This window comes from Coturnix japonica, chromosome 2, assembly GCF_054131305.1.
Source record: "Coturnix japonica strain WE chromosome 2, WE-NBRP24, whole genome shotgun sequence".
Taxonomy (NCBI): Eukaryota; Metazoa; Chordata; class Aves; order Galliformes; family Phasianidae; genus Coturnix; species Coturnix japonica.
The window spans coordinates 110,909,951-110,935,311 of NC_140664.1; the positions used below are offsets into that span (position 1 = coordinate 110,909,951).

Genomic DNA, 25,361 nt, shown 5'->3' on the forward strand with positions numbered 1-25,361 from the left:
CGCCGCTCTGGTCCCCATCCTCCCCCACTGCCCTCCGCCCCCTTTGTCTTTCTTTTTTTTTTTCCCTTCTCGTGTATTTTCCCCCCCTTTCCCCCCTCCTTCCCGTAACGCCCGCATCGCACAACCATTACCAGATGGGGCTCCGGAGGGGCTGCGCAGCCCCCCGCCCCATCGCAGCCCCCCAGCACGCAGCCGCGGCCGCTCCCCCCACCCCCCCGTTCCCATCCTCATCCCCATCCTCCTTCTCTTCCTCCCCCCCGACCCTCCCGGCTCCTCGGGCTCGGAGCCGCCGCTGCCCAATCCCCCGGCCCGGCCCGGCGGGGAGGAGCGGGGAGGGGGGCGGGCACTGCGGTGCCTTTTCCCCTCCCTCTTCGGGCCGCCACCCCTCTCGCTCGCTCCTTTTCGGGTGGCTGGGGCCCCCCCGGCGGAAGGGTAGAGGCGGGGGCAGGGCTTGCGCCCACCCGGCTCCGCGTTCCCCTTCCCCCGCCCTCTGCTCTCAACTTGTCCCGTCCCGCCCGGCTCCCCCCCGGCCTTCACCCCGACCCTCCTCCTCCTCCTCCTCCTTCTCCTCCCCCTCCCTCCCCCCCTCCGGCTCAGCCGCTCGCTAATTGAAGAGCCGGGATTCCTCACGTGAGAAGTTGATTTGTAGTTTGAACACGTGGCTCATTCAAAAAGCCGGAATATTCAAGTAATTTTTTTTTTTTTTCCTTCCCCTTCTTTGCCTCCCTCCCTCCATCCCTCCCCCTCCCCTCCTCTCTCTGTGTGTTTTTTTGCAGCGAGAGGCGGTGCCTGAGCGCACGTAGTGTGACATTTCCATAGTCCGCCCGCTGCTGCCGGAGGGGCTCGGGGGCAAAGACAAAAAGTACTTTTTTTCCCTCCCTCCCCTCCTCCTCTTCCTCTCTCAGCCCGCCATCGCGGCCCGGCGCCGGCTGTTCCCGCGGCCCCCCATGCGCCCGGGTGGCACGGCACGCACTTAGGGCTCCGTTCGCCTTCGTTTTCATTTTATTTTTCACCCCTCGAGAGAGGGAGGGAGGGCCGCGAGCCGCGGAGCCGATTATCCTCCCCGTCCTCTCTCTCTCTCTCTCCTTCCTCCATCGCGTTTTGTTTTCTCCCCACCTCCTCCCGCCAGCCGAGGGCTGCAGCCGCCGCCGGGAAGATGAACAAGCTCTACATCGGCAACCTCGGCGAGAACGTCAGCCCGCTCGATCTGGAAAGTCTCTTTAAGGACTCCAAGATCCCCTTCTCGGGCCAGTTCCTGGTGAAGACGGGCTACGCCTTCGTGGACTGCCCCGACGAGAGCTGGGCCATGAAGGCCATCGAGGCGCTTTCAGGTGAGCGGCCCCGCTCCCACCCCCGACGGCCCCCGGTGCCCCCCTGCGCCCAGGTGAGACTCCCCCGGCTCGGCGGCGGCCCCCGGGGGGGGTGAGAGGGGGGAAGCGGAGGAGGGCCGTGCCCGCGGCCCCCTGCTTTTTCCACACCCCGGGGCCCATCGCGGGGGCGGGCGGCCCTCGGTGCTCACCCCCCCCCCTCCTCCTCCCCCTTCCCTCCCCTCGGCACCTCATCTGAGCCCGGCGCAGGCCGCGGGCTGCCCGCCGAAATGCCCCGAGCCGGGAGGTGGGAGCCCTGCCGCCCCCCCTCTCCCCGTTCCACCCGGTATTTATTTCGGTTTCTTTTCGCCGCTCTCACGCACCCATCACCGCCTCCAGCAGCGCGCCGGTTCCCGGCCCCGACATCCTGTTTTTGTGCATTTAAAAAAAAAAAAACAAAAAACAAAAAACCCACCAAAACCACGCAACAAAAAACACAGCACCAAAAAAACCGCCACCACCAAAAAACCTAATCAAGACCATCATAATAAAAACAGCGAGTGAAGCCGCTTAGCGGAACCTCCGCGAACGGCGGCCCCGCCGCTCTCGGGCCGCTTTCCCCGCGTGCTCCCGGGCCGGGTCGGAGGCCCTCGGCCCCTCGCAGCCCGTCTCGCCCTCCCTGCAGCTCTTCCTCGGGGGCAGCGGCCCCGCGGCCACGGCTTTGTTGCCGCCCCGCTCTGCCCCGCGGCCGATGAATGGGCTCTAACGTGTTGCGCTCCGCTCTGCTGCCTTGCGCTGCCGAGAGCCGCACGGCCCCTCTCCAATATTTTCCCTTCTGTTCTTCTCCGCAGGTAAAGTGGAGCTGCACGGAAAACTCATAGAAGTTGAGCATTCGGTGCCTAAAAGACAAAGGTAATTTCTCTTTTTGTCTCGTTGTTATTATTATTATTTCCCTCCGTGTTTCCCCAGTGAGAAGTGATTTGAAAAATGCATAGGCTTGGCTTTCTCTTCCTTATAGATAAAGGGGCAGCTTTCTTACAGCAGCAGCGTGCTCTGTGCTAGAATGGCCCCCCGTGTTTCTATGGATTTAATAAAATCAAATAAAAAGAAGAAAAAGAAAGAAAAAGAGCGAGGTCTTCCTGTGGAATGCTCAGCTTATTGCATTGCGGCTGGGAAGGGCTGCTGGTATTTTAAAGTTCCGTGGAGGAGTTAAAATGTGGTGTGTGAGCAGGAGCTGCAGTGAGGGGCTGTGGAGCGGCGAGCACATGAACTCCAGCAGCACAACGCGTCGTGTAAATACGCTGCTGTGTACATCTCTCTGCTCCTGCCATGTTGGAGTCCGGAGCGTTTTATAGGCACGCGGTGCAGGGCTGTGGTTGACTATCTGTGTGCGAGAGGGTTTCTATCTCCTTCGAGCCGGTGTAGCGAAGCAGCAGGAGGGTGACTCCTTCCCAAGGAGGGCTGGATTAACGAGCCCTTAATTTCAAGATGCATGTTTAATTTTCTTTTTCAAGGTAGTAATTGAGTGGGCCTCGTGTGCGGAGGCGATACTCGCGATACGGCAGGGCGGTGTTTGTTCTGCTGCCTGTAGCAATTCGGCCACAAACGTTAGATTGCAGGGAACCTGGCGTGCTGCAGATAGTAGCAGCAAAAGGGCCGAAACTTTCCACGTGCTTGTTTCTGAGCTCCATTCTTCAGCATGAAAAGTAGGTCTGGCCGCGGAATTTCAGGAGAGGGGCTTCTGCCCTTTCAGCCTTTATTTTAAAAGCACGGTGCTCTGAAAGTAGCTGGTTGGAAAAGGAGGATTTGGATGTAGTAATTGGGGGTGCTTTGGGAATTGAAGTTTAATCACTGCTGGGTGTTGGAGGAAATCTTTGCTTGGGGAAGGCGCGGAGGATTTTGGGTTTAGTGAAGGAGCATTTAAAAAAACAAAAACCCCAAATCTTTTCTGGCCCATTTCACACTATGCTGATCGTTGTGGTTGCATTTGGTACTTCTTTTAATTGGGAATTAATGTACTATGTGCGCTCCTTCATTTGTTATGCAAGATACGTGGCTTTGGTTTGCAGCACTCTGTATTTTGGGTCTTCTGTACATAAAAAGCAATTGCTGTGGAGGGAACGTATTTTTAGATTTAAGGAGGAAGAGTCCATGGGACGCACGAGGATCACTTCCTCTCCATTTCCATAATAATTAGGCATATCGTTTTTATTCACCTTAATCTTGCACAAATTACTCTGCTTATGTTGTTGAAAACAAATTAATTTTGCTGATGGTGAAGGCAAACTGAACATTGCTGTGCCCCTCCCCCCAAACTTTTTGTATCACCGTTTAATGCGCTTCAATGTATTTTGCTGCTCTCTGAGTCGTCAGATGTGATCCACGAGGTGTAAAAGTCCCTTCTTGGTGTCTTCCTGTGTTTGTGAATTCCCAGCTATCACCAGTGTGGATCTGCTTGCAGTGGGGTTGGGAACAGGGCTGCCCTGGACTTTAGCACTTCTCCAGCCTACATATGGGCATGGCAATGGGGTTGGGGGAAAAAAAAAAGAGGCAGATACAATTGTATCAGTCTATCCGCCTTGTTTCTCCCGAAGACCTCTCTAGTTAAAGCACACACAGCTCTGAGTTATGCCCACGTTTAAGAGAAAATTAACTTGCATTTCTCATGGCTGCACTTCCTTCCCCTTTGTTTCTACTCCCCCTCTCCCAAAATCAAATATAGAAACCCATTTAAAATTCGTTCGGTGGCCCCTGTGTGTAAAATTGCCTTTCCTGCTCCTTTTATAGATGCGGGATACTTTTCCCTTTGGGGGTGGCGAAGGGAGGAGGGGGGGGTTGTCAAGAAGTTGGGATTTTTTTCGTGTCTCCAGACATTGCTGATGGTGTGTGTATGTGGGGTGGTGAGGTGTGTGTAAGAGCAAGGCCTTCCCGAGCTGCTGTTTTGGTGAAGCTGGTTGTTAACGTGTTTTCATAGTAACTTCCTGCAGCCCCCGTATCTCCTGATGTAGGGGGTGCTGGTCAGGCCTCCATGGGGCCTTGTGTGCTCCTCTGCCTCTGAACCAGCCAGAGGAGTGGCACCATTCACAACATCAGTGAATACACCAAACCCGTCCCTCTCTGTGACTGTACAACTAAGTCGGGTCAAGTGATGCTTCTTAAGAGCGAAAGTTGGTTTGTGGTGCACTGGAAGTATTTAGAGTGTTATATTGCCCCCCTGGTCACTGTGAGGCTCCTTTGTGGGGAGCTCCAGCTCACTGCCTCACAGATCCCTCCATTATTATTATTTTTAAAGAGTGTATGGCTACTATTGCTCCCACTGGTGGTTTGCGGGTGTCTTTCCAGAGGAGGATGGGAAGGGAGGCAGAGTGCTTGGCCATCCATCTCCCTGTCATGCACGGGAGGTCAGGGTGCCATAGGCCAGGGCTGCCACGATGCCGATGGCTGAAACAGGGCTGAGGGCTGGGGTGGCTGCATTCCAGCCTCAGCTGGATCCCCATGTTGGGAGTGGGCACACCCAGGCCTGCAAAATTACCTCCCTACCTGCTGTGCAGGACTGTGTGTGGCTCTGCCTCCCCTCCCCCTGGAAGTATTTAAAGACAAGGGCTGTGCTGAAATAAGGGGCCTGGTCAAGGTTTACTTGATGGAAGGGTGGGGAATTATTTTGGGGGAGGTGCAAAGTCTTTAATAAGCTTCGGCGTAGATTTCTGTCTTACTATGGAAATCTCAAGGGAACACGAAAGGAATGCAGAAATTCTGCATTCGGACCCCTCTGCATGGAGGGAAGGCTGTTGCAATATTTAAAGGTTTAGGTCATTTTATTCAAATCTGTGTGGAGGCATTGCAATAATCCAGCCTGCAAGTCATGCTCCGCAGAGGAACGTGGGGCACGGTTCATGGTGGCCCAGCTCTCCTCACAGGGGCCGGTGCTGTGCGGCACATGGCGTGACTTTGGGTGCTGCCTTGTGGCGTGGTGGGAGCAGCTGGCACCTTGCGAGGCCTCCCATGCTGTGCCTGGTTGCTGAGATGGCCCTGTTGTCACTTTGTGCTATCCCCTTCCCCTTTGTCACACCCCAAATGTGGGCACCTGGGGCTGGGCCTATCCCTTCCAGGTGCTTAAATCACTGGTGACACCTGAACTGCATTAACGAGGTGTTTTCTCTGATTGGAAGGTTAATTTTTCTTTTTTTTTTTTTTTTTCCTCCACATCTCTGGGGGCCCTTTGTTTCTATTGAGAAAATAAATTCCCTTTCCCTCTGCTGGAGGGGGTTTCTCTGTGAGAGGAGGGTGACAAAGGTGTGCCACGTGGGTGAGGCCTCCTCCCATGTAACGCCCAAGCGGGCAATGGCCGATCTGAAGCAGGCCCCAAAGTCCTCACAAAACCCGTCCGTGGGAGCCTCGTGCTGTGCTGTCGGATTGGGTTGCTAATTTCTTGTATAATTAGGGCTTGTGTGTTGTGTGTGCGCGGGGCAGTGGGAAAAGGCTTCAGGGCCAACCTATGCAGGGGAGCTACCACAGTCGTGGGTATTTAAAAATAATTTAGTGGCAGACATTTTTAGTTTTGCTTCTGTAAACACGAAGCAGGGCTAAGCACGCTGTATGTAAGGAGATGTGATAGAAAATGTCACTCATTAACCGTATTCGTGCCCTTTTCTATGGAGGGAGGCTGAGGCCGTGCCTGGGTGCAGATCAGTGTTTTGGAGAGCGGAAAGTCAAGATTTGTGATGTAAAATCAGAAGTTTTATTCTCTGTTCTCACACTTCTGTTTGCAGATGTGGGCAGGGATATTTTTTTCCCCTCTTCTCAATAAATAAAAAATTGTTTGAAAGCTTGCAGTTGTAGTAGAAAATGTGAACCTGCATAGCTGTTGTGATTCCTATGTGGGCAAGTTGTGATGGCAAGAACAAGAAATTACTGCTGACCGTGTTCTCTTGAGTTGTCAAAAGCTTAAATTTTATTACTACTCATACTATCTCATGGTTTAAAAAAAAAAATACATCCTTTTTTGCTGCAGTTTATTTAATTAGCTGAAGTATATGAACCCCCCACCCCCCTCCAAGTTGTGCCCTGGAAGCTCGGTCTCATTCTCTTTTTGTTTTGTTGGGAGAGCATACTTGTAGTAGACATTAAGTTGTGTGTAGGGAGGTAAATCCAGAAGGGGAGGAATGAAAAATAGCGGTTTTTGTAGTATAATGTGGGAGTAGCGGAGTATAAATGAGAAACATTTAAAAATTCCCAATTTTTCTTTTTATCCTTACTCTGTGAGTAATGAGAACCCGTCTGTACCTTTTTGAGCCCTTGAAGGTGGTATTTTTGTTTAAAAAAACAAAAACACCAAAAACCCCAAAACGGGGGATATTCATATCAGTTGCTCTTTTAAGTGCAGAGCATAGGACTCTGCAGGGCTGGAGTCCTTTTATGGTTTCTGGCTGGCTTTTGGGTGGACTTCAAATGCTCAGTTTTGACCTGAAAAATTCTTGAAGATTTTGGCATTTATCTCCCTAACAGAAAACATGGAGCTTCCATAATGCTTTTGAGCAGGGACACGGGCAGAAATAAAATACACCTTCTCAGCCGTGCTAAGGGCTCCCAAAATGAGTCCTACCTCCTTAAGTTTGCTCTTCTCCCTAAAAACATTTTAACTTGGAAGGCTTTTTCCTCCCAGTCTTCTGATAATCAGTGGAGAGAAGTGTGGAGAACCAGTACAGCTCTTTTCTGGTGGCTTTGTCCTGTGCTCAGTGAGGCAGGTGTGGTGTGGCACAGGCATCAGGTTTTTGTTCTTGTAGTTTGAGTCAGCTTTGATCTGAAATTGAAATTAATTGAAATTTGCTCCTTTAAAAAACAAGAAAATGGATGGAGCATGGGGGCAAAAAATAAACGTTATAAAATGTCAGGAGAGTAACTTTTCATCTTTTCGGAGGGACAAGGATAGGTGGAAATGTCTGAGCAAAGCTGAAGCATTCAGCAGTGCCTGGGTGCAGTATGTGCATCCGGGGTGTTGCAGGGCAGTTCTTTTCTAAAGCATGCAACGTGGTTATCTGCGTGTTCTTTCTCTTGGCTGAAGCGGAGTACAAAGTTTCGTGTTAGCTAGGATTAAAGACTTCTCCTTATTTTGTCTAGTCAGGTGACGCTGTCACCAGAAGTACTGAGGGTTTAATCCACATATATTTATGTTACATATTTATATTTCCCTGGACATGCAGAGAATGCACATTTCTATGGATTTCCATCTTGCAACTTTGCAATTTTACACCTGTTGTCCAAATAAAGACTGCATTGCTGACAGTGTGATCTGAAAAACTGTGGGGAGACCCTTGCCATGGGGTGTGCTGTGGAGAAGCAGATTAGGTGCTCCTCAGTCTCCTGAGGCTCACTTAGCAGAGCAGGCACTTTGGGGGCAGTTGTTCTTTCCTGTCACCTATAGTGTAAGCAACCTGCCTTTGGGAAGTTCCTGCATAGAAGCACGTGCTTCTGTATGTTTGGGCATGTTTCAGGTAATCTAAAACTGAGAATAATTTCTAAAAAAGATTGGAAAGATGGGAAAACAAAAGGGAATAAGAATCTGCAGTATTAGTTGGTGCTGACAGATACATATGTTTGGACAAGAAGAAAATCTTCATGTTTGTAGTTAAATATCTTTACACTTGGCAAATCAAATGTGCTGCTAGGGTCAATATTAGGGTAAATGTTAGCACACTGAACGTAAAGCAGCAGCGAGAAAGCAGGTAGGAAAAAGGTGCTTTATCCGTAAGAGTATAGAAATTTGATACGGAAAACTATATTCAATTATAATGTTGTTATTCTGCTGGAATGCGTTCTTACAGGAGTTTGCATAGGAGAAACCTCCTGTGCTGTGCAACCACAGCACCAAAGTGTCTCCTTGTCGCTTGCATCTTCATGGTGCACCAGCATCACCTTGTTCTCATCTGAATGGAAACCTGACTCTAACAGAGAACACAAGGCATTCAGTACTGTTAGTCTGGACCAGGTTTGGGTTGGAGCACAGATAACAAAATAAGTCAAAGAAGGATCTGATGCTTCTTGGATACGGGACTAAGTACTGAAACAGTCTTGGAATGAGAGGTCTTCAGGTGGGATGGGCCCTATTCCATCATGAGTATAGCTTGGTCAGAAATAATGCAGAAAAATGTTTCTAAGTGTGTGTGTGTGTATATATATGTGTGTGTAATATATACTCTATATATAGAGTGTGTAAAAATATGTAAGAAACATTATATTATACAAGCGCACTACTGTAAAATCTACTAAAAATATCTGAGGAACCTATAAAAGCAGCCAGCGTTGTTGGCAGTGGCTCTTTTCTTTTTGCTAGTGTTAGCACACTTGAACACAATCGGAGATGAATGTTCACTTTTGAAAGATTAACTTTCATGCTCAGCTGAACTTTAGGAACGCAATTTTAAAATACGTGGTCCGCACTGAGTGTCCATTTCATTTTCCCCTCTGAAAGTAGCAGAGCTTCGTTTTGGTAAATTGATTAAAAAACTGAATGCCAGTCCTGCCTTAAAAATGGAGCTTGTTGCACCTTAATGGAGTCTGAAGTGTCATGGTGCAGAAATTTGCCCCATCTGTACCAGGAACGTGCATACATCATCTGTTAAAGGGGAGGATCTCCCTTTAAAATAAGTAAATAAGTGTAACCTTCCCTCCCCCATTCCTACTGCTGGTTGTTTGGTGGGCTTTATTTGTACAACTGTTACAGGATGGGTCACCCAGGAATTTGTTTTCAGCCATCAAATGAACTATTTGTTTTACACACGTGTGGGAGACTCCTGAAATGCTGGTAACTTTTCCAGTTATCACACAGGAACAGTTCAGGTTTTCCTCTGACTTTTAGAGTAAAAAATTCAAAGCAATGTGTCCGTAGGACAGTACTTGGAAAACATTCTGTAGACGTTTGAGGAATTCAGGCAGTAGTTTAATCCAAGATAAGAGACAAGATAATGTGCAAACGGCATGTTTTCCTTTTCCTGTTGTGAGTTCTGATAGAAGTGCTTTAGATGGCTTTTCAGCGAAGGACTTGCAGCAGCTGTAGGCACGTGATGTGAGGAGAAAACATCGTTCATCTAGGAGTATTATGCACTGGTTGGTTACAGATGGGTATTGCTGTGCCATCAAGGTTGTGTGGTTCTTCCCATCGGGGCCCCACAGTGACTGAAAGAATCCCATTTTCCTTTGCAAAACCAGATCTGGGGTGTGTGGAGGCAGCTGCTCTCTGGGGTTGAGTGAGAGCTTCTGCGACCTTTAGCAGTGTTGGTCTCTGTGGGTCCAGGTGCTGCAGTGTGAGCTGCTGTACAACAAGGCTGTGGGGATTCAGGCCCTGGTGGGAAAGCTGCACTGCCCTGTTGCTCATTCCTTACTGTTTGTAAGGAATTATGAACTGTGGAATTTTCATATAGGTTACTTTTATAGTAACGCGTCCTCTTCAGAGCTGTAGGTATTTAAAGCTGTACAGAAATTAGGATTATTTTTCATTTTCAAGTACAGTAAGAGATGCTAAGCGTGTAGTTAAACAGGTGTTCTGTAGATTTGCTAACGTGTGCTAAAGGAACAGCAGGATCCTATGGTGCAGCATGGGTATTTAAACTGATACTAATCACCCGTGCAAAATAAAGGGGCAATGGACAGCTCTTAAAGCTTGAGCACAGATTTCTTCTTTCTTTGCAGTGCTGCCTACTCAGCATTTAATTTCTCCCAGGTTCAGTGCCGGTGCTTTGTGGCAATGGTGTAAAACTGCTTTCGCTCTATTAGTACGGCTTCATCCTGAGATGCACAAGAACTTTTTAAAAAGACCTTAAAAAAATGAAATGCTGATGGTGACAGTAGGTGACCACTGGCTCTTGCTTTATTTATTCATTAAATGTGAAGTTTGGTGCTCAGTGCTCTGCCTCCTCATACCAAACGGTCAGGTCCTGTTTGAGCCTGGCATCACGCTTTGAGTTGCTGCTCACCTTGTTTTCCTGAGCTGTGCTGCATCTCTGTTTACAGGACTTCATTTTCCTGTTATGAAGTTGAGAGTGTTGGTTTATTTATTTGTATTTTTAAATAAGTGTGGTTTGCGATCCCTTTTGCCCCAGCTGCCGTCTTAAACAAGAAATGCCTGTGCACATGCGAGTGTGTTCCAGCTCCTGTGTTAAACACAGAACTGTGAACTCTGCTGAAGTGGCAGAGCACACACCCTTTGTACAGCAGATTTGAAGGTGGTTGCTCAGTCAGTCCCAAGTTGTGAGCGGAGTTATCCTCTCAGGTGCACGGCATGTGCTTTGTCTGGATAAAGGCGAAGCTGTGTTGTTCTCTGAAAGTCATATTGGAGAACGATTTAGAGGATAAACGCAGAAGATAGATTTGTCATTATAATTTGCAGAGTACTTTTGGGCTGAGTTAAAGATTGCTTTCCCTTTGTGTTTGAGTAGCTTCGGTAAAATCACAAAATTGCATTCATTTTGCCCGTCTCTGTAGTAAATCACAAGCTTCTGCGTGTTGTTCTTCGTCTCAACCCTTGCTCTCGCAGCACCTGTCCGCACAGTTCACTCTCTGTACTGTCACAGGCTGTGCACACGTTGGCTTGGGGTCAGCAGTGCGGCACGGCAGCGCTGCTTCTGAGCGCCCGACCGGCTGCGGGGATGCAGCGCTGGTGGCAGCGTGCTGCAGAGCGCTGCTCCGCGGGGCACGGCGGCTCCACAACGTGGCTTTTAGGATGGAAAGGCGAGCTGTGCTAACGGCTGAGCATCGTGCTGCTGGGAACGGGGCCGGTCTGAGCTCCGGGAAAGCTGCAGCGTGAGGGAGCTCCGCCTCGTGCTGCTGAGCGGGTCTCCTTGGGTGGTACCCTTTAAAAAGGACAATTTAAAGAAGGGGGGAGATAATAGTGATATAAGGCAAGGCTCGGGAAATGCTGTTTGTAAGTCGGATGCCCTGAGCTGCTGTTGCTCCTCTGACATCCAGCCCAGGACGCCCCAGCACCCTGTGTGTGATGTGCACGTGGTTTAGGAGCCCTTAAAGCACTCCTTGAGGCTGGGGGGAGGTGAGGCTGCTTGGGTTCTTTGTCTCACTCTATAGTCCTGTAATGACACGGAAGTGGTGCAAGAGGGATTCAAAATAAGCAGAAATTGGAGCGGTGATGGTGGGAAGAGAAGGAAGAGTACACACAGACACTGGAGTTAGGGGGGAGGGAGCAGTGATTCCCAAGGAAGAATGGTTTCCTTATCTTATAGCATCATTGTCGTCTTAAGCTGACTCTTTTTTCCCCCTCTTTCCTCTAGTAATGGGTGTTTTTAGCTTTTTTCTGCTCTCTATTCCTTCTTTAAAATGCTTTTCTTCAGCCCTCACTAGCTGGGCACATGTGGGTACATGTGGAACTGCTGAATTTCAGAGCTTTGTGAGAGGTGTTGGAGCTGTGCTAAGCCATGTGCTTGCTAATGGCAACTTGCCACAGAGCTGGGGGCAGGGACCACCCGATGTCAGCGTCCTTCTCAGTCATCTGTACTGCAGAACTGCAAGGAAGGTGGTAATTACTGTCTTGGTGTGATAGTAAGCTCGCAGATCTGTGTACAGTCTGAATCTGGAGCAATCAACTGCTAAATAATGTGGTAACCTTGGTCGGAATTATCATTGTCACTCATACAAACTCTGCTCATTCTCTTGACTTAAATATCTCAAAATATCGTGTTTGAAAACAAGTTATTAAAGGCAAATAATCTTGCTTCTAATGAGCATAAACTCGTAATTTACATTTATGAAAGAGTCACTTAGCTACAGTCTGGTGTAGAGTTGTTTTGGTGGGTTTTTTTGCTTTATTCAAATCTCAGCTTAATGCAGAGTGAACTAAAATAGTTTAAATGTTTATCTGCTCCACTGTGTGTACAGTGCAGCCTTCAGGACTGCAGGAACTTTCTCTGGTCATAACAGTTGATTTTGAATGTACAGTGAGAGTGGGAGAGGTTGATGCTGGCTGCCCTCACACGATGGGCTGTTTTCAGGACTCTGGGAAGGAGGAAATGAAAAATAATGGGGTTATTTAAGAGGTGATGGTGGCTCTCTTACGAGCGCTTTCATAGTGCTTCCCAAAATCAGGGGGGGCTTTATAATATTATAAAGGTGGGGGAAAATTATTTAATAACTGTAAAGGTTACGGAAGAAAACGTTCCTCTTATGTACAAGTGTTTGTAAGCATGAATTTACTGTGGAGACATTTCACCATTTGACAATTTCTTTCATACCTTAAGATCTGTTACTACTTGCATTTTAGTTACTGGGCTTTTTCATTTGGGTAGATACTTGGAGGCCGTGGTGAAGGACTGGTGTGAAAGTTCAGGGACTGCCTTCATAGTAACCTTGTATATGCTAAATAGAGCTGCTGTGGTGAAAGCACAGAAGGGTGCTTTGGCAGTTCTTAAATATAAATATATAAATATAAAAAAGAGCATTTAATGAAGGTAGAATTAACAGTATATTAATGAAAAAAAGAGAAGCTGTGAGGACCTGTGTTCACAGGAAAAACTACTGTAGATAATACTTTACAAATTTGGTTCATAAGTCATTTAAATCATAAAGCCATGTTTTCCAGTAGTGTTTTTAGATCAACACACTGAACTTCTTGAGGGCAGAGTGTTCAATCATCTTCAACAACATGTAATATTTGCGATTAAAAGTGCAGCTGTGAAATAGAGTGGTACTGTTTTCCCCGCGTATTTTACTTGTGGTTGAATGGGATTTTTCCCCATTGTGGAGAAAAATTAAATTCTTCAGAAAATATTAATTGAAGAAAATGGCAGTGCTGTTTGAAAGCCATGGGACTGATTTATTCAGCTTTCTTGTCCTGCACGTGGTGACGGTCAGCAAAAGGATGATGAAGCCATGCTGCACAGTGGTCAGTTTCTATGATAGTGAGTTGTGGGAGGGCAAGAAGGAAGGAAAGAAAAAAGATTTGGTGATGGAAGTACATAACTCACAGGCTGTACTGCTTCTGTGAGGCTTGTTACATTATTGACTGTCATTTATAACCTCTTTAAGGTGTCATGGAATTGCCTTTACTAATTTTTGTTGGTGTTTGTATAGATCAGTGTATAGACCAGTAAAATAATTACTAAAGCGTCAATGTGAGAGTTTATGTCTTAGTTATGTGCATCAGTTCATACTTTAAAAGTCTGATTTCCAGAAAAACAAAACTTTGGTTGTCAGCGAGGTTTGTTACGCTGAATCTTTTGAGATGGAAGATCTTATTTAAAGCAATAATCATTGGAAATGTATGACAAATTGGACATTTCTACTGTTGTAAGCCTGGTGAGATACAAATTCAAGTCTATTCCTCTTAACTCGGTCTTGGGGGGTTTAAAAGACAGCTGTTTTGCCATTGTTTTTTAATTATTTCTTGCTTTGTCTTGAGACTGAAGGGTGAGCAGTAAAGCTTAAACCACCACCAGCAACAAATAAATCCAACTGCAAAAACCCATCTACGTGTAAGTAGGCTGGCAGTTGTCTAAGTGGTTAGTACTTCTTAAATATCCTTCCTGTATCATGGAAATGCTAGTGAGCCTGTCTGCTAGCTGAAGTTTGTACTCTTACAATAGCCCTTTGGCTCTGACTTTTTTTTATTCTAGTCATCACTTCAAGAAGCTTGTATGCTGAGAGCTCCAGAAAGTACCATCTACATCTCTCAGACCCTTAGAAAGATCTTCATTTACTGAGAATTTGTGGAATTGAATGTAAATTTGTCATCTTTATTTCATAGAATAGCCAAAGAGAGGCACTGGGTAGGTTGGTTTTTCATTAAAATAATAGTAATAATAATAAATCTATGTGTGGGGTGAAATGGTGCGGCTGTAGACGGGTGTGCGCTGTGATGCATCCTTGTGTTCCCTAAACACCTAAAGCCTCTCTCCAGTTAAGCTCTAGAGCACTCAGTGTGCCCTCAGGCTGAGAGGCTTAAATCAGGTATTTACTAGCAAAAAAGGTAGCAAATAGTTTCCCTCTTTTTGATGTTACACAACAGAAGTTATGTGCTGTGTGTGGTAGAGTTAGAGCAGCCCTTGCTATTTTATTTTGAGCCTTCTATAACATCGTCCAGTGCAGAAGTGTGTGGGAATGGTTAATGCATAGCATACAGTCACCTTAACCTGAGTATGAATAGCCTTTGTTTCAATTGAAGCTGACCTGAAGTTGGCCAAAATGTGTTATGTTTACTTGGTAACTGCGATGTAAGGAATCTGGAAGGCATTTCCAGTATTCTCAGCAAATATAGTCTCGTGGGTGAGCAAACTGGGAAAGTAAAGGGGGAAGTCAAGCAGATGGAAGTGCTGTAGAGTCTGTCCAGCAACTGCATCACAGAGCACAGTGTCTTGTTGGCTTCTCAGTTCCTAAGATTTTGGACCCTCTTTCCCTTTAGAAATGGTTCTGATGTGTCCTGCTTCATTTCTTTCTACCTCTCTGCATTTTTAATAGGAGCTCAGTTCATCAAGATTTTTAAAACTAAATAATTCCTCTTAGAGATCCCAAGTCTGGAGCATGATCTTGTGTTGCATGGATGTTGTGCATGAACTTTGGTCTAGATCTGCTTCTGCAGCCGGTGTAAAACTCTGCAATTGGTCCATAATAGGAATGTTGGCTGCTTTATCTAGCAGCCTTGTGGGCACCAGGAAAATAAGGGGATATAGAAGGAGCTTCTGACTCTTATGGTGGCCAAGGGAAGGGATGGGACAGATGAGAAAAGGGGGGTGTGGGGTGGGGAATGAAACAAAAAACCATTATGCCCCATTACTAAGGGATTATTAACTTGGTTGGGTTAGGACAGTTTCTAGACAATTTTTCATGTGTCTAAGAAGCACTTCTGCATTTAAACATATTATTTTTAGTCCTCCTTATACATTCTGAGTATTTTTGGTGTTATCCACATCCCAGCTAATTGCAACTTAGCTGTTGGGGTGGGAGAATAAATGACAAGTGACTATAGCCCTAAAATATCCGGTCAACAAAATCAACTCAGTAGTAACATTGTTTGAGGAATATGGACTTCGTGTTCTAAGAAGGAAATAGGAACTGTCATTTAATCAACAACTCTTTGTGTTCTCCCCCCCAAAAAAGCAACAAACACAAATCCAAAGCATAACAACAAAAAACACGCCTGCCATTTCTGCAAAGAGTTTGAAGAAGAGAGAGGGGACTGAAATGTTGGAAGCCACCAAGTGAAGGGGAGGTGAAAGTTCTTTTCCTACTGCAGGATACTGGTAGTTCCCATTGAAGCAGGGCTTAATTGTTTAATTAAAAAGAACAAATGTCTTAACAACCTTCAGTCATTAACAACACCTGGAAAACAACATTTTTAAAGTGAGACATTCAGCATTAATATGATAATGGAAGAATCTTAGAATTCCCTTTTTAAAATGTCTTTATGGACCACTTGTGGGAATCTACAAATAATTAATGTAAGTTTTTAGTCTAATTAGTGGTGTGAGGAGTTGTCAAAATGAAATCTTGAAATAAATGCTAATAGGTGAAAGCTGCTTGCCTGACTTGCCTGCGCAAGAGTCAAAACTATCATCAGGCTCATAGTGGTCGATTTACCTGTTCTCTATGACTTAACTTGGATGTGCTAATATAGATCTTCTGGTTGTGCTTCATGGGTTATGTCCTTCCCACTAATAGCCAGTCTCTTCCACGCACTGAGGTGGAGCTACCCCAAAGATACAGTGCATGTGGGGTCTGGAGCTGGGCTGGTGCCTCGGAGCGTGAGGCCATGTTGCCTACAGGCTGCACAGGCAGCTCCAGTTGCTCCTGGAGGGGAGCAATAAGTAAATGCAGTGTTTTACAGGCACTGGGAGGAAATCTGATCATCTGTACTGCAGAATCTGTGAAGCAATCCAAAAGGTAGATTTTCATGTTGAGGGCTCAGATGATACACCACACCAGCACTGCTCTTGTGGTGAGTTGTGTGTAAGACGAGGTGGGACAAGAGTAGCTGAGATCCAACTGTTACGTCCTGTGTGAACCTTGAGAATTGGCTTTTCTGAATTTCATAGGAAATGCTTATTCTGAGTGGAAGTGTAGTGCTTTGAAATCCAGGTGTGGAATTAAATAGCAAGGCAACACAAAGGGAAGCATTGCTGCAGTTTGCCTGTGGCTTATCTAAGCTTTGCCTGCTTGACCTACTGAATTGGGTCTGTCACAGGAGCAGAAACATTTCACATACCCTACTGTCCAGATCTCAGCATTAAAATAAGGAGAGGTGACTTTTGGTAACAAGTTGGTACCTGAAGCCATTCCCCTTTCTTATCCGGGTAAGGCATCAAGAGGAAATTTCTGGTTCAAAAGCTGATGGCTTGCTTTGATAAAATATGGCAGTGGTGTCTCTAGTATGCCTTCTAATATACTCTAGAATTTAATTACTTCTAGTAGAAGTGATATAAGAATCTCAATATGTCACTTTACTGAGTGTTTTTAACAGAAATTAAGTGTGCCTTTTTCTTTAAGCAAGGAGTGTGACCCCTTGCTTTTGCAGGTACCCCAAATACTTGTTAGGATGAACTGGGCTTATATACAAAATTTCATGAGTATTTTTGTTACATGCACAATTGTAATATAACATAAATCTAAAACTACATATGTTTTAAGGGTATGTGTAAAGATGACTTAGAAGTTTTACTCAGATTTATAACTAATGATGGGTGCTTTCAGGAATTAAATGCGAACAAGTTAAAGAGATGGAAAAGGCTGCCTGAAACCAGTTGAGTTTCACTAAAGCCAGGGAACAGGCTAAAGCTGCAGCATTTCCTATAGAATGAGTTGTTGTAGTGCCTTGATCTGCTGCACTGCCCATGTTTCCCATGAAGGATGTGATAAAGAGAATCTCCCCACGTCTCCTCCGTGTTGTGACTAAAAAAACCCTGCTTTTTTTTTTGTTTTTTTTTTTTCTATTCCTCAGCCACACTGATGTGAATTTGAGAGTAGAGGACTCATTTGTTTAGTACTTTAGCACTAGAAAGACATTCAGAGCACGGATTCACCCTGTTGTGGTACAGCAATAGCTGCTTGAAGACAGTCTGGGGGAGCAAGCTAATAAACGGTGTGTGTCATTTCTTAAGGTTTTTTTTTCCCTGTTTTTGTTCTGATGGTTGCAGAGTAACCCAGGTACCTTCTTTCCTTCCCCTTGAACTGATTTCAGTAGCAGCCGATTTCCATTTGGGTGTAGTAGTCACTAATCCTGTAACTGCAGGGGGATCACATCGAGGCTTCTTACACCAAAATACTTCTTGTCTTTGTGGCTCTCAGTACTGATGGATTGCAGTGCACACTGCAGCTGTGCCTGTGGAGTGATGTGCCAAGGCTTTTCCCATGTAACTTGTCCTAGAATGGTGCCTATCTAGAGAATGAGATGGATGAGCACTTGCTGGGTGCCCAGTCCTTGGAGCAGAGAAGGTAGACCATTTACTTTCCATCCCATGGGTACTGAATTCAAACAATAGAATGGACTAGTGTTGCTGATGTTCGCTCAGCCTCTTCTCAAACATGTTTAACTTGCTCCACCAAAATGTCTAAAGAGCCGTTCTGTGTTTTGTTTTTTTAACATTAACAGTGTGTGTAGTTCATCATCTGCTGAATTTAAACTGAGCGTTGTGTGGGGTTACTGCTGAGAAATGGGAATTAAGGAGAAGGTGGCAGCATCTTTGGGGAGGTCAGATGTGGAGATGGGCCTGTGATGAGTGTGGGCAAGATGACAATGCAGAAATGCAGTTACTTAGGGGTGTGTGTGTGTGCTTCTCTCCAAGCTGGTCAGACTTGAGAGACCCTGTGAAATGCCCTCTAGCACCAAGAGTTAGAAACTCCAATTAAAAGTGTGGTGTATATATATATATAAAAGGCAAAACACACACACATATATATTTTGCCTTATAAATGTATTTATTCTGTTCTTACTTTAAAAAAAGAATTAAAAATCCTTGAGGGGAGGAAGGGGTCTTTTGTGTACCCAAAGAAGCTTAAGGGATCAACCCAGCTGGATTTTGGTAGATGGAAGGGGGAAAAAAAGTGTGTGTAGTGGAACAGAGGGAGAAGGAAGGTTAGTACACATTAACAAATGCTGAAATGATGGAGTTCCCCTCCACCACTTTTCCTAAGACATGTTTAGCGTTATTTCTGATATATGGAAAGTTCTCACGGGCTGTGGACATTGACAAGATGTCCATGGGCCTGTTTTCTGAATTTTCTTACAAGAAATTGCTCTTCCAAAGAGCATTAACAGCATCTTTTGTATGTGATCCATCTGATGCTACTTTGCATCTCAGTCTCTGAATGCACATACAGCACCAATGTTCCTTTCCTTGTGGAGGAGCAATTTCACCTTGTTTTGTTGCTCTCAGTGTTTGAGGTGCATGTGTCTCCCAAAGCAAAGACTCTGTCCTGAGCATTCACAGAATAGAGGTGTTAGTGTGTCTGCAGTTACCAGCAGTGGGCTGGGTTAACCGAGCCACTTACCTACGTTGCCCCTGGAAAAGAGAATCAGAGTATTTGCAATTGGTTTGGTTTTTCTGAATAATAGTTATGGACAACTCAGAGAAGTCTGTTTTCATCAACAGTAAAACATTTGGTGTGCCAAATTTGTGTGTTGCAAACTATGGATAGCACGTGGAGGCTTTGAAAGCTACAGAGCAGAAGCACAATTTGCCAAGGCTTTTCAGTTGATGGCTACTTGCGTTGCCAAGTTAGGATGGATGAATAAATTGAGAAGCCTACTTAAAGTAGAAAAGGAGCACACACCAGGTGTACGATTTGCCACCTGGTTGAAATAGGCTGGCAATATCTTTAAGAAGTGTTAGGAAAGGTGGCATTTTTTTCTTTTCCCTGTAGGGGCTGATAGTAACTGAGAGAAACCTCAAATCTCACGAGAGAGAAATCTCGTGCCTTTTTAGCTGGTGCTGTTGCATGTTACTCCCCTATGGTCTGCATAAGGCTTTGTTTGCTTCCTCTTTTGCTCATTGCAGTACAGCAACAATGTGGAAAAAACCAACTCTTTTTAACTTTTCACACGCATCAACAAACAGCAACTTTAAAGCTCGTGAATTGGGTACAGAGCTACAATTGCTTGTGGTGCAGGCGGGCATCAGATGATGGTGTAAATAGCGTCAGACGTCGTGGTTTGTATGGCTGCTCTCATGTTTTGAAGTGACCTTTCAGTTCTGTACAATAGGTGTCTCACTATTGCCACAAATAGAGGTGCACAGTGGGACTGTCCCTGTTCTGTACGCAGCCCTCCATTCCCTTCAGCTCTTTTTGAATGTGGTGGAGGAAGGTGTAATTGAGAGGTGTGTTTCTTCTGTGTCGCTCATCCCTTCCAGGATACTGAAGTTATTTCTGTGCTCTGAGAGTTGGCTGGCAAAGTTCTAACTTGCACCATACCCCTCCATCCTTCAGAGCTGTGCGGGAAGAAAGCAAGCACCAACAACTTGTGTTGTGTCCTTTTTGTTAAGGGGGCGTAGAAGCTGCTGCTCGTGCTTTCGGTCTGTTTGGGTGCCAGGTGGTCCAGCAGATGTGCAGCTTGTGAAGGGAAATGTGAGCTGTAGAGGACTGGTGTGCGTGTTTCTGGCCGGGATGCTCCCCTTCTCCCCACTGTTGGCTATATGGAGGCTATGGGGCATGGTTCTCCCTGCACGCAGCTGGGGCCGTGTGTTCCCAGGCCCCTCTGCGAGTGGCACCGCTGGCTGCGAAACCCTCATGAATTTTAATTTGGGTCTACGAGGGCGAGAGACTGATGGCACGACACAATTGGAAACGCAGTGAATAGCGTATTGACTGCCAATGATGTGGTTTGGGATTTTTCAGCGTTACGATTTCCCAGTATTTATAATATTGAATGAGTGTCCCCTTCTTTGTTCCGCTTCAGGAGCGAGCGTTGGGTTTCCAAGTTGCTGCGTGAGACTACCGTGATGTTTCAGAGCAGCATTGCTAATCCAGTGCCGTTTTGTAGCAGTTTCTCTGGCTGAGCTTACAGCTGAGAGAAGTTTTTGCAGACACCGAGGAGCTTTTCCCCCTCTGTTACAGCAACGCAGCGCCCGACTCTGCTTTATTGGAAGCGACAGCTTAAAAGGGGTTTTGCGAGCCGGGTTTTTGCTCAGCCGTTTCTTTGCCGATAGACGTGATCGTGATCAAACACAGCAGCGGGCTCTTTGCTGAGCGGGACCGACGGCAGCTCGAGGTGCTGCCTCCAGTGTGCAGCAGCACGATGCTCGGCTGTGTTTCTTGAGGTAAAAGCGGGCTGCCGGAGCGCTCCGAGCCCAGCAGCTTCGTGTGCGGGGAGCGAGAGCTGCGCCCAGAGCGCAGCCTGGAGGGAGGAGCGTTTCCCGACGCGAAAAAACAACACGTTGGTTGCGGGGCCGCGAGTGGGTGGCGGTGCCGAGCAGAACCCGGGCTCTGAGTTTTATTGCCGGACGGGGACATCTCCGAAACTTGTTTTGTCGCAAGACTTCGTGAGATTAACCGACTCCCGCCCTAAAAGGGTCCCTAAGACGCGCCGGGTTTCTCAGTGAGAGGTCAGCAGCGAGAAGTTAAAGTGCCGGGGACAAGTTTGTGTCGGAGCACGGGACCGGCATTGAGTCTCTGCCGTGACCGCGGCCACGGGCTGCCCCGATGCACCGCCCTACAGCTCTGCCCTACGGCTCTGCCCTACAGCTCTGCCCTACAGCACCGCCCTACGGCACTGCCCTACCTGAGCCCCGCCGCTCGCACATTCCTGCGAGTCCCCAGGGGCTGGTGGCATCTCTGGCATTTGTTTGTTCTCTCGCTTTGGGGGAAGGGAGGAGACAAAGGAGTTGGCTGTGAAGGCCGCCTGCACGCTGCTGCCCGGCTCGGCGGGAGCACTTCAAAGTGCGGCTTCTCTTGAACTGATCTGTGGAAATGATATAAATTTGGGCTGGAAGTACAATTAAATCGTTCTTTTACTTCCCGCCCTCTAAGCAGAAATGAAGAATGTCAGGCAGAAGTGTTAAAATCCAGTCCCTCGTTAGGCCAACAAAGAGTGTGGTATTGGAGCAGAAGCGTTTATTCAAGTTTATTGCCTTTGTCTCAGGGGGAAGAAATTTACTGAAGGATCGTTTGGGTGTATTAAAATAAAATCTGAAGTGAAGGGGAACCTGTTCTGAATACACAGCAGTATCACACCCATTTGTAATGGAGGGTTTTTTACACTGAAGGTCTTAAAGCTGAAACAGAAATAGTCTTCAAGAAAACCGAACACTTTGTTAAAACCCAGCAGCTGCCCAGCGAATAACAAGTGGTGCAAAGAGTTCTTTGGACACACAATGGTTTTGACCCGATGTTTGATATTTGCTTTTGCTCCTCCTGATAGAAAATGGCCAAATGTGAATGCTGCTGTGTGTAGATTGCCTTCTAACAGTGTTTATTTCTGTTTTTTTTTTTTTTTTTAACTGTTCTTTAATTAATTTGCAGGAGTCGGAAACTTCAGATCAGAAACATCCCACCTCACTTGCAATGGGAGGTAGGAAATTACTTTAAAATTAAGACGTCCATTTTTAAAACTGCTTCTGTTTCTCTCGTCATCCCCAAGACTCTTCCCCTTCCCCCACCTTTCATTGCTGTGCACACACCACCCATTCTTTTCTGGGGAGAAATCCTTTGGAAGAGGGAACAATAGAGCCTTCTAAGCAATTCAGATAACTGCCTTCATTTCTGTGCTCCGAGTTAACCATAAAAAATGTTGAAATGGATTCTTTGGTGAATGCTGACTTCCTGATGCAGTCACTCTTTGACTGAAAGCTTGTCCATTTCAGACCTCGTTGGTGTGTGTGTTTGGTAATCCTGGTGCACCTTCAGATTTAAATACTTGGCCAAATCTTTACAAAAGGAGAACGTTCCTACAAACCACTTTTCTTCTTTAATATTCTTTCCTTCTTTTTCTCCTTTGCAAGTGGGTGTGGCTTTATGGCAAATTGTTTGCTCGTAGTATTATAGTTATTGCCTCTCACAACTATATTATGATATTACTGTTAATACTCTGCAAGCAGTGGTATAACTTTTAAAATAGATGGACTGGCATGAGAACAGATCCATTTTCTTTGCTGTTTTTCTCACTCTGTGGGTGCTTAAAACTTTGTTTTCACTTCTTATAGCGGTAAGTCATCCTTTTGCATGAGGGAATTTAGGAGGAGGGATAGAGGAGCAGTGCTGGTAGTGTTATTCAGAGCAGTGTTGGTCTGTTCTCAGAAGGTCTGTGTGCCTCACCTGGCTTTGTCTGCTGCTACTTCATTTGCACCATTCCCTAGCTTAGGAGGAAGACGGAGGCATGACTTGCACAGTCCAGGCTGCTAGACACAGAGTTCCTGTGGGGAACTGAAAAACACCAGTTCTCACTGGTGTGTGCTGTCAGTACAAGCTGACTGAAAGGACTGAGTGTCAGAGCAGGAGCATATGAATCAGGCTGGGAATAAACATTCATGTAAGCACTGTGAAGCACAGACATCAGAAGGCATTCACCTTCTTGTTAGTTCTAATGCACATGTGGCTGTTACTGCTTGTAGGTAGCAGGTTTCTACCTTGGTTTCCATCTGCTTCCTGATTTACAAATTATTTCCCTTCCCTTCTCCATTGCTACCAAAAGGGTTGTCCCTTGGCCCCACAGTTTCAAAACACCATGTCTTCCTAAAGTTACACAGCAAGACTTAAAATGATTGCTAAGGACACCCCTTAGGTGTCCTGCAGCTGCTCGTACAGACTCTGTGTCTGCACACAGACTTTGAGGGATCAGGTCCTGTGGCAATTTGTACAGTGTTCTGGTGCTCCTTCACAATATCACGGCTGCTCACAAAATGTTTTTTTTCCTACAAACTTCCTGCCAGTTTTTCTTTGTAAAAGCAGAATTTCTGTCACTTCTGTACTAAGCAGGTAAGTTCATAGGTTCTCAAAGAAGTGCTGCTGGCAAAATATGGCAACTGATGCCCAAGTTCAACAGTTACATCAAGCTTTCCTTGGGCTCTGTTGTCCTCTGGTTCTGAAGAACTTTGACAGAACTTCCATTTAACGTAATAGGAAAGCTTTGGATGATGGCTGCTAAAACCAAGTCTTTTTTTGAAGTCAGTTAGTTAGTAGGGAGAGTAAGTCTGTATGCACAGTACGTACAGAGAGGAGGTTAGGTTGGAGTAATGTTCTTGCACGATGTTTTCTGAGAGTGTGTGCAGCAGCCGGAGCAATTTTACTTATTAAATTGTTTCTTATAGTCCCTCTGAGCCAATTGACTTACTTCATCGCTCTTTTGCTAATTGCTGGAATGAAGACTGACTTCTAATGGGTGTGAAGTTCTTAAGATAAAACCAGAAAAAAACAATGAAGGAAACTTCTGGGTTAGTTCAGACTAGTAGCCCCCTTTCAATAGCAAAACACAGAACGCTTATTATGCTGTGACACCTTTCTTTTTCTCCTTATGACAGGGAGATCTGAAAAGGAACGAGGAAAGTTTAATATTCTTGAGATTTTTATTTTTATTTTTTTTTTCTAGAGTATTGCTGTTATGGTTATCTTGTAATGGTGTGTAGAAGACATTAAGCTCTGAAATAATTGTAATTTTTGCTCTTTATAGCAGATAGGTATTTTACAGAAACCTACAACTGTGCCCCTAACAAGCAGTATGCATGTCTTGATGACTCACAGCTCTCCTTGTAGCCCATGTTATACATAAGCGTCTCTGGGCCACCATGTAGGTCTGCAGCTCCACAGACAGGCTGCTTGGTGTATGTGAAAAATAGCCCACCAAATCTCTGATAAGGAGAGAATCCCTACTGTTGTGAAGCACAGCTTGCTCAGGTCAGAGGAGCAGGTCAGCGTTAAGAAAACCTTGACTTTGCTTTTGAAGTAAGCGATTATTCTGAGGGCTTATGAAAGGTGTGGTATGTTTGACCCATAAAACTATTCCAAATGGACTGGGAAATAGTGTGTGCAAACGGTCAGAGGGTAACAAGCATTTATTAATAAGACTTTATTAAAAAGGTGCCCAAATTCATACCTTTGTTCTTCATTTTTCTACATGTCTTTTCAGAGAAAGATGGACCTGCTCATTTCCTCCTTTACATAGGTAGAACAATTTCCTGAAATAAATACTGATTTGACAGGCAGCCGTAGCAGTTGGATTTCTGTTTGTTTCCTCTGTTTGCTGTGTACTTATCAGACCATTGTGGTGTAAGTAAAACAGGTAAAATAACTCTTTTAGACAATGTTCACGGCAAAGCAGATGAAGAAAGGCAGGTAACGAGCTGCTGTAGTCTGCTGAGTTGCTATTCTGATACAAGGTTTCACCCTGAAAAGCATGCTCTTAAAGTGCAACTATAAAAGATAATATTCTGTCCTACTTCAAGGCATTCAAGGTTAAGTTTGCACAAAACTTGTCTGTTCGTTCATTTAAACTTCAGAAGAGGATTTTTTGCAGGGCCTGCAGGTTGCAGGGAATTGAGTTTGCTTGCACTCCATGTCCAGCTGGGAGAGATACTGGAGGTGGAGAGGAGGGCAGCATCTCTGCCTGAAATTTGTAGTTCTGACCACAGACCGAGATTGGGAGCTGAACTGCTGGGTTCTTGCTTGGGTTTGAGAACTCTGAATGTATGTGTTTATAAAAGCACGATCTTATTTGGAGTGGGTCTTCTGCCTCTTCCTCTGCTTGCATGTGAATTGCATATAGAGGGGGTTCTACCAGTCGCGTAATTTGGAGACCATGTGCATCAACAGATTTTATTTTTTAAATAAAGCACTTCTGCTTGTTATCAAGATTGTTTGGAGGAGCGAAGCCACAGTTAGTGCACCCCTTTCAGTGGCAGTGGGTGGGTACGTGTGTATTTTTTCCCCCTTCTCTCCTTCTTCAAATATGAAGTCCAGATTTGATGCTAAGAATCATGCCAAGAGGTGGGTTTGCCGTGCTGCTTCTTCCATCTTGCTTCTTTCTCATAGGAAACAGCTCCCTGGCTTCATGGTCTCTGCAGAAAAGTGGAGATCTTTATTACCCGCTCTGGAACTACAGCCTCTTCCACAGTAACATGCTGTTTTGATTCCTAA

The 25,361-nt window shown here is 45.8% G+C and overlaps 1 protein-coding gene across 2 annotated transcripts in view; it reads left to right on the top strand.

Moving 5' to 3' along the window:
* The first annotated feature begins 397 nt into the window (after positions 1-397).
* Positions 398-25,361, top strand: part of IGF2BP3 (insulin like growth factor 2 mRNA binding protein 3) — a 96,652-nt gene continuing 71,688 nt past the window's right edge. The window contains exons 1-4 of one of the 2 annotated variants that reach the window (XM_085540572.1): positions 398-688; positions 1,130-1,331; positions 2,159-2,219; positions 21,756-21,804. In XM_085540572.1, the coding sequence (XP_085396698.1) occupies positions 1,157-1,331; positions 2,159-2,219; positions 21,756-21,804 (285 nt within the window). In that variant the 5' untranslated portion in view covers positions 398-688; positions 1,130-1,156. Of the gene's footprint in view, positions 689-795; positions 1,332-2,158; positions 2,220-21,755; positions 21,805-25,361 lie in introns of those variants that run through there. The other variant, XM_015853829.3, reaches the window with a different exon arrangement.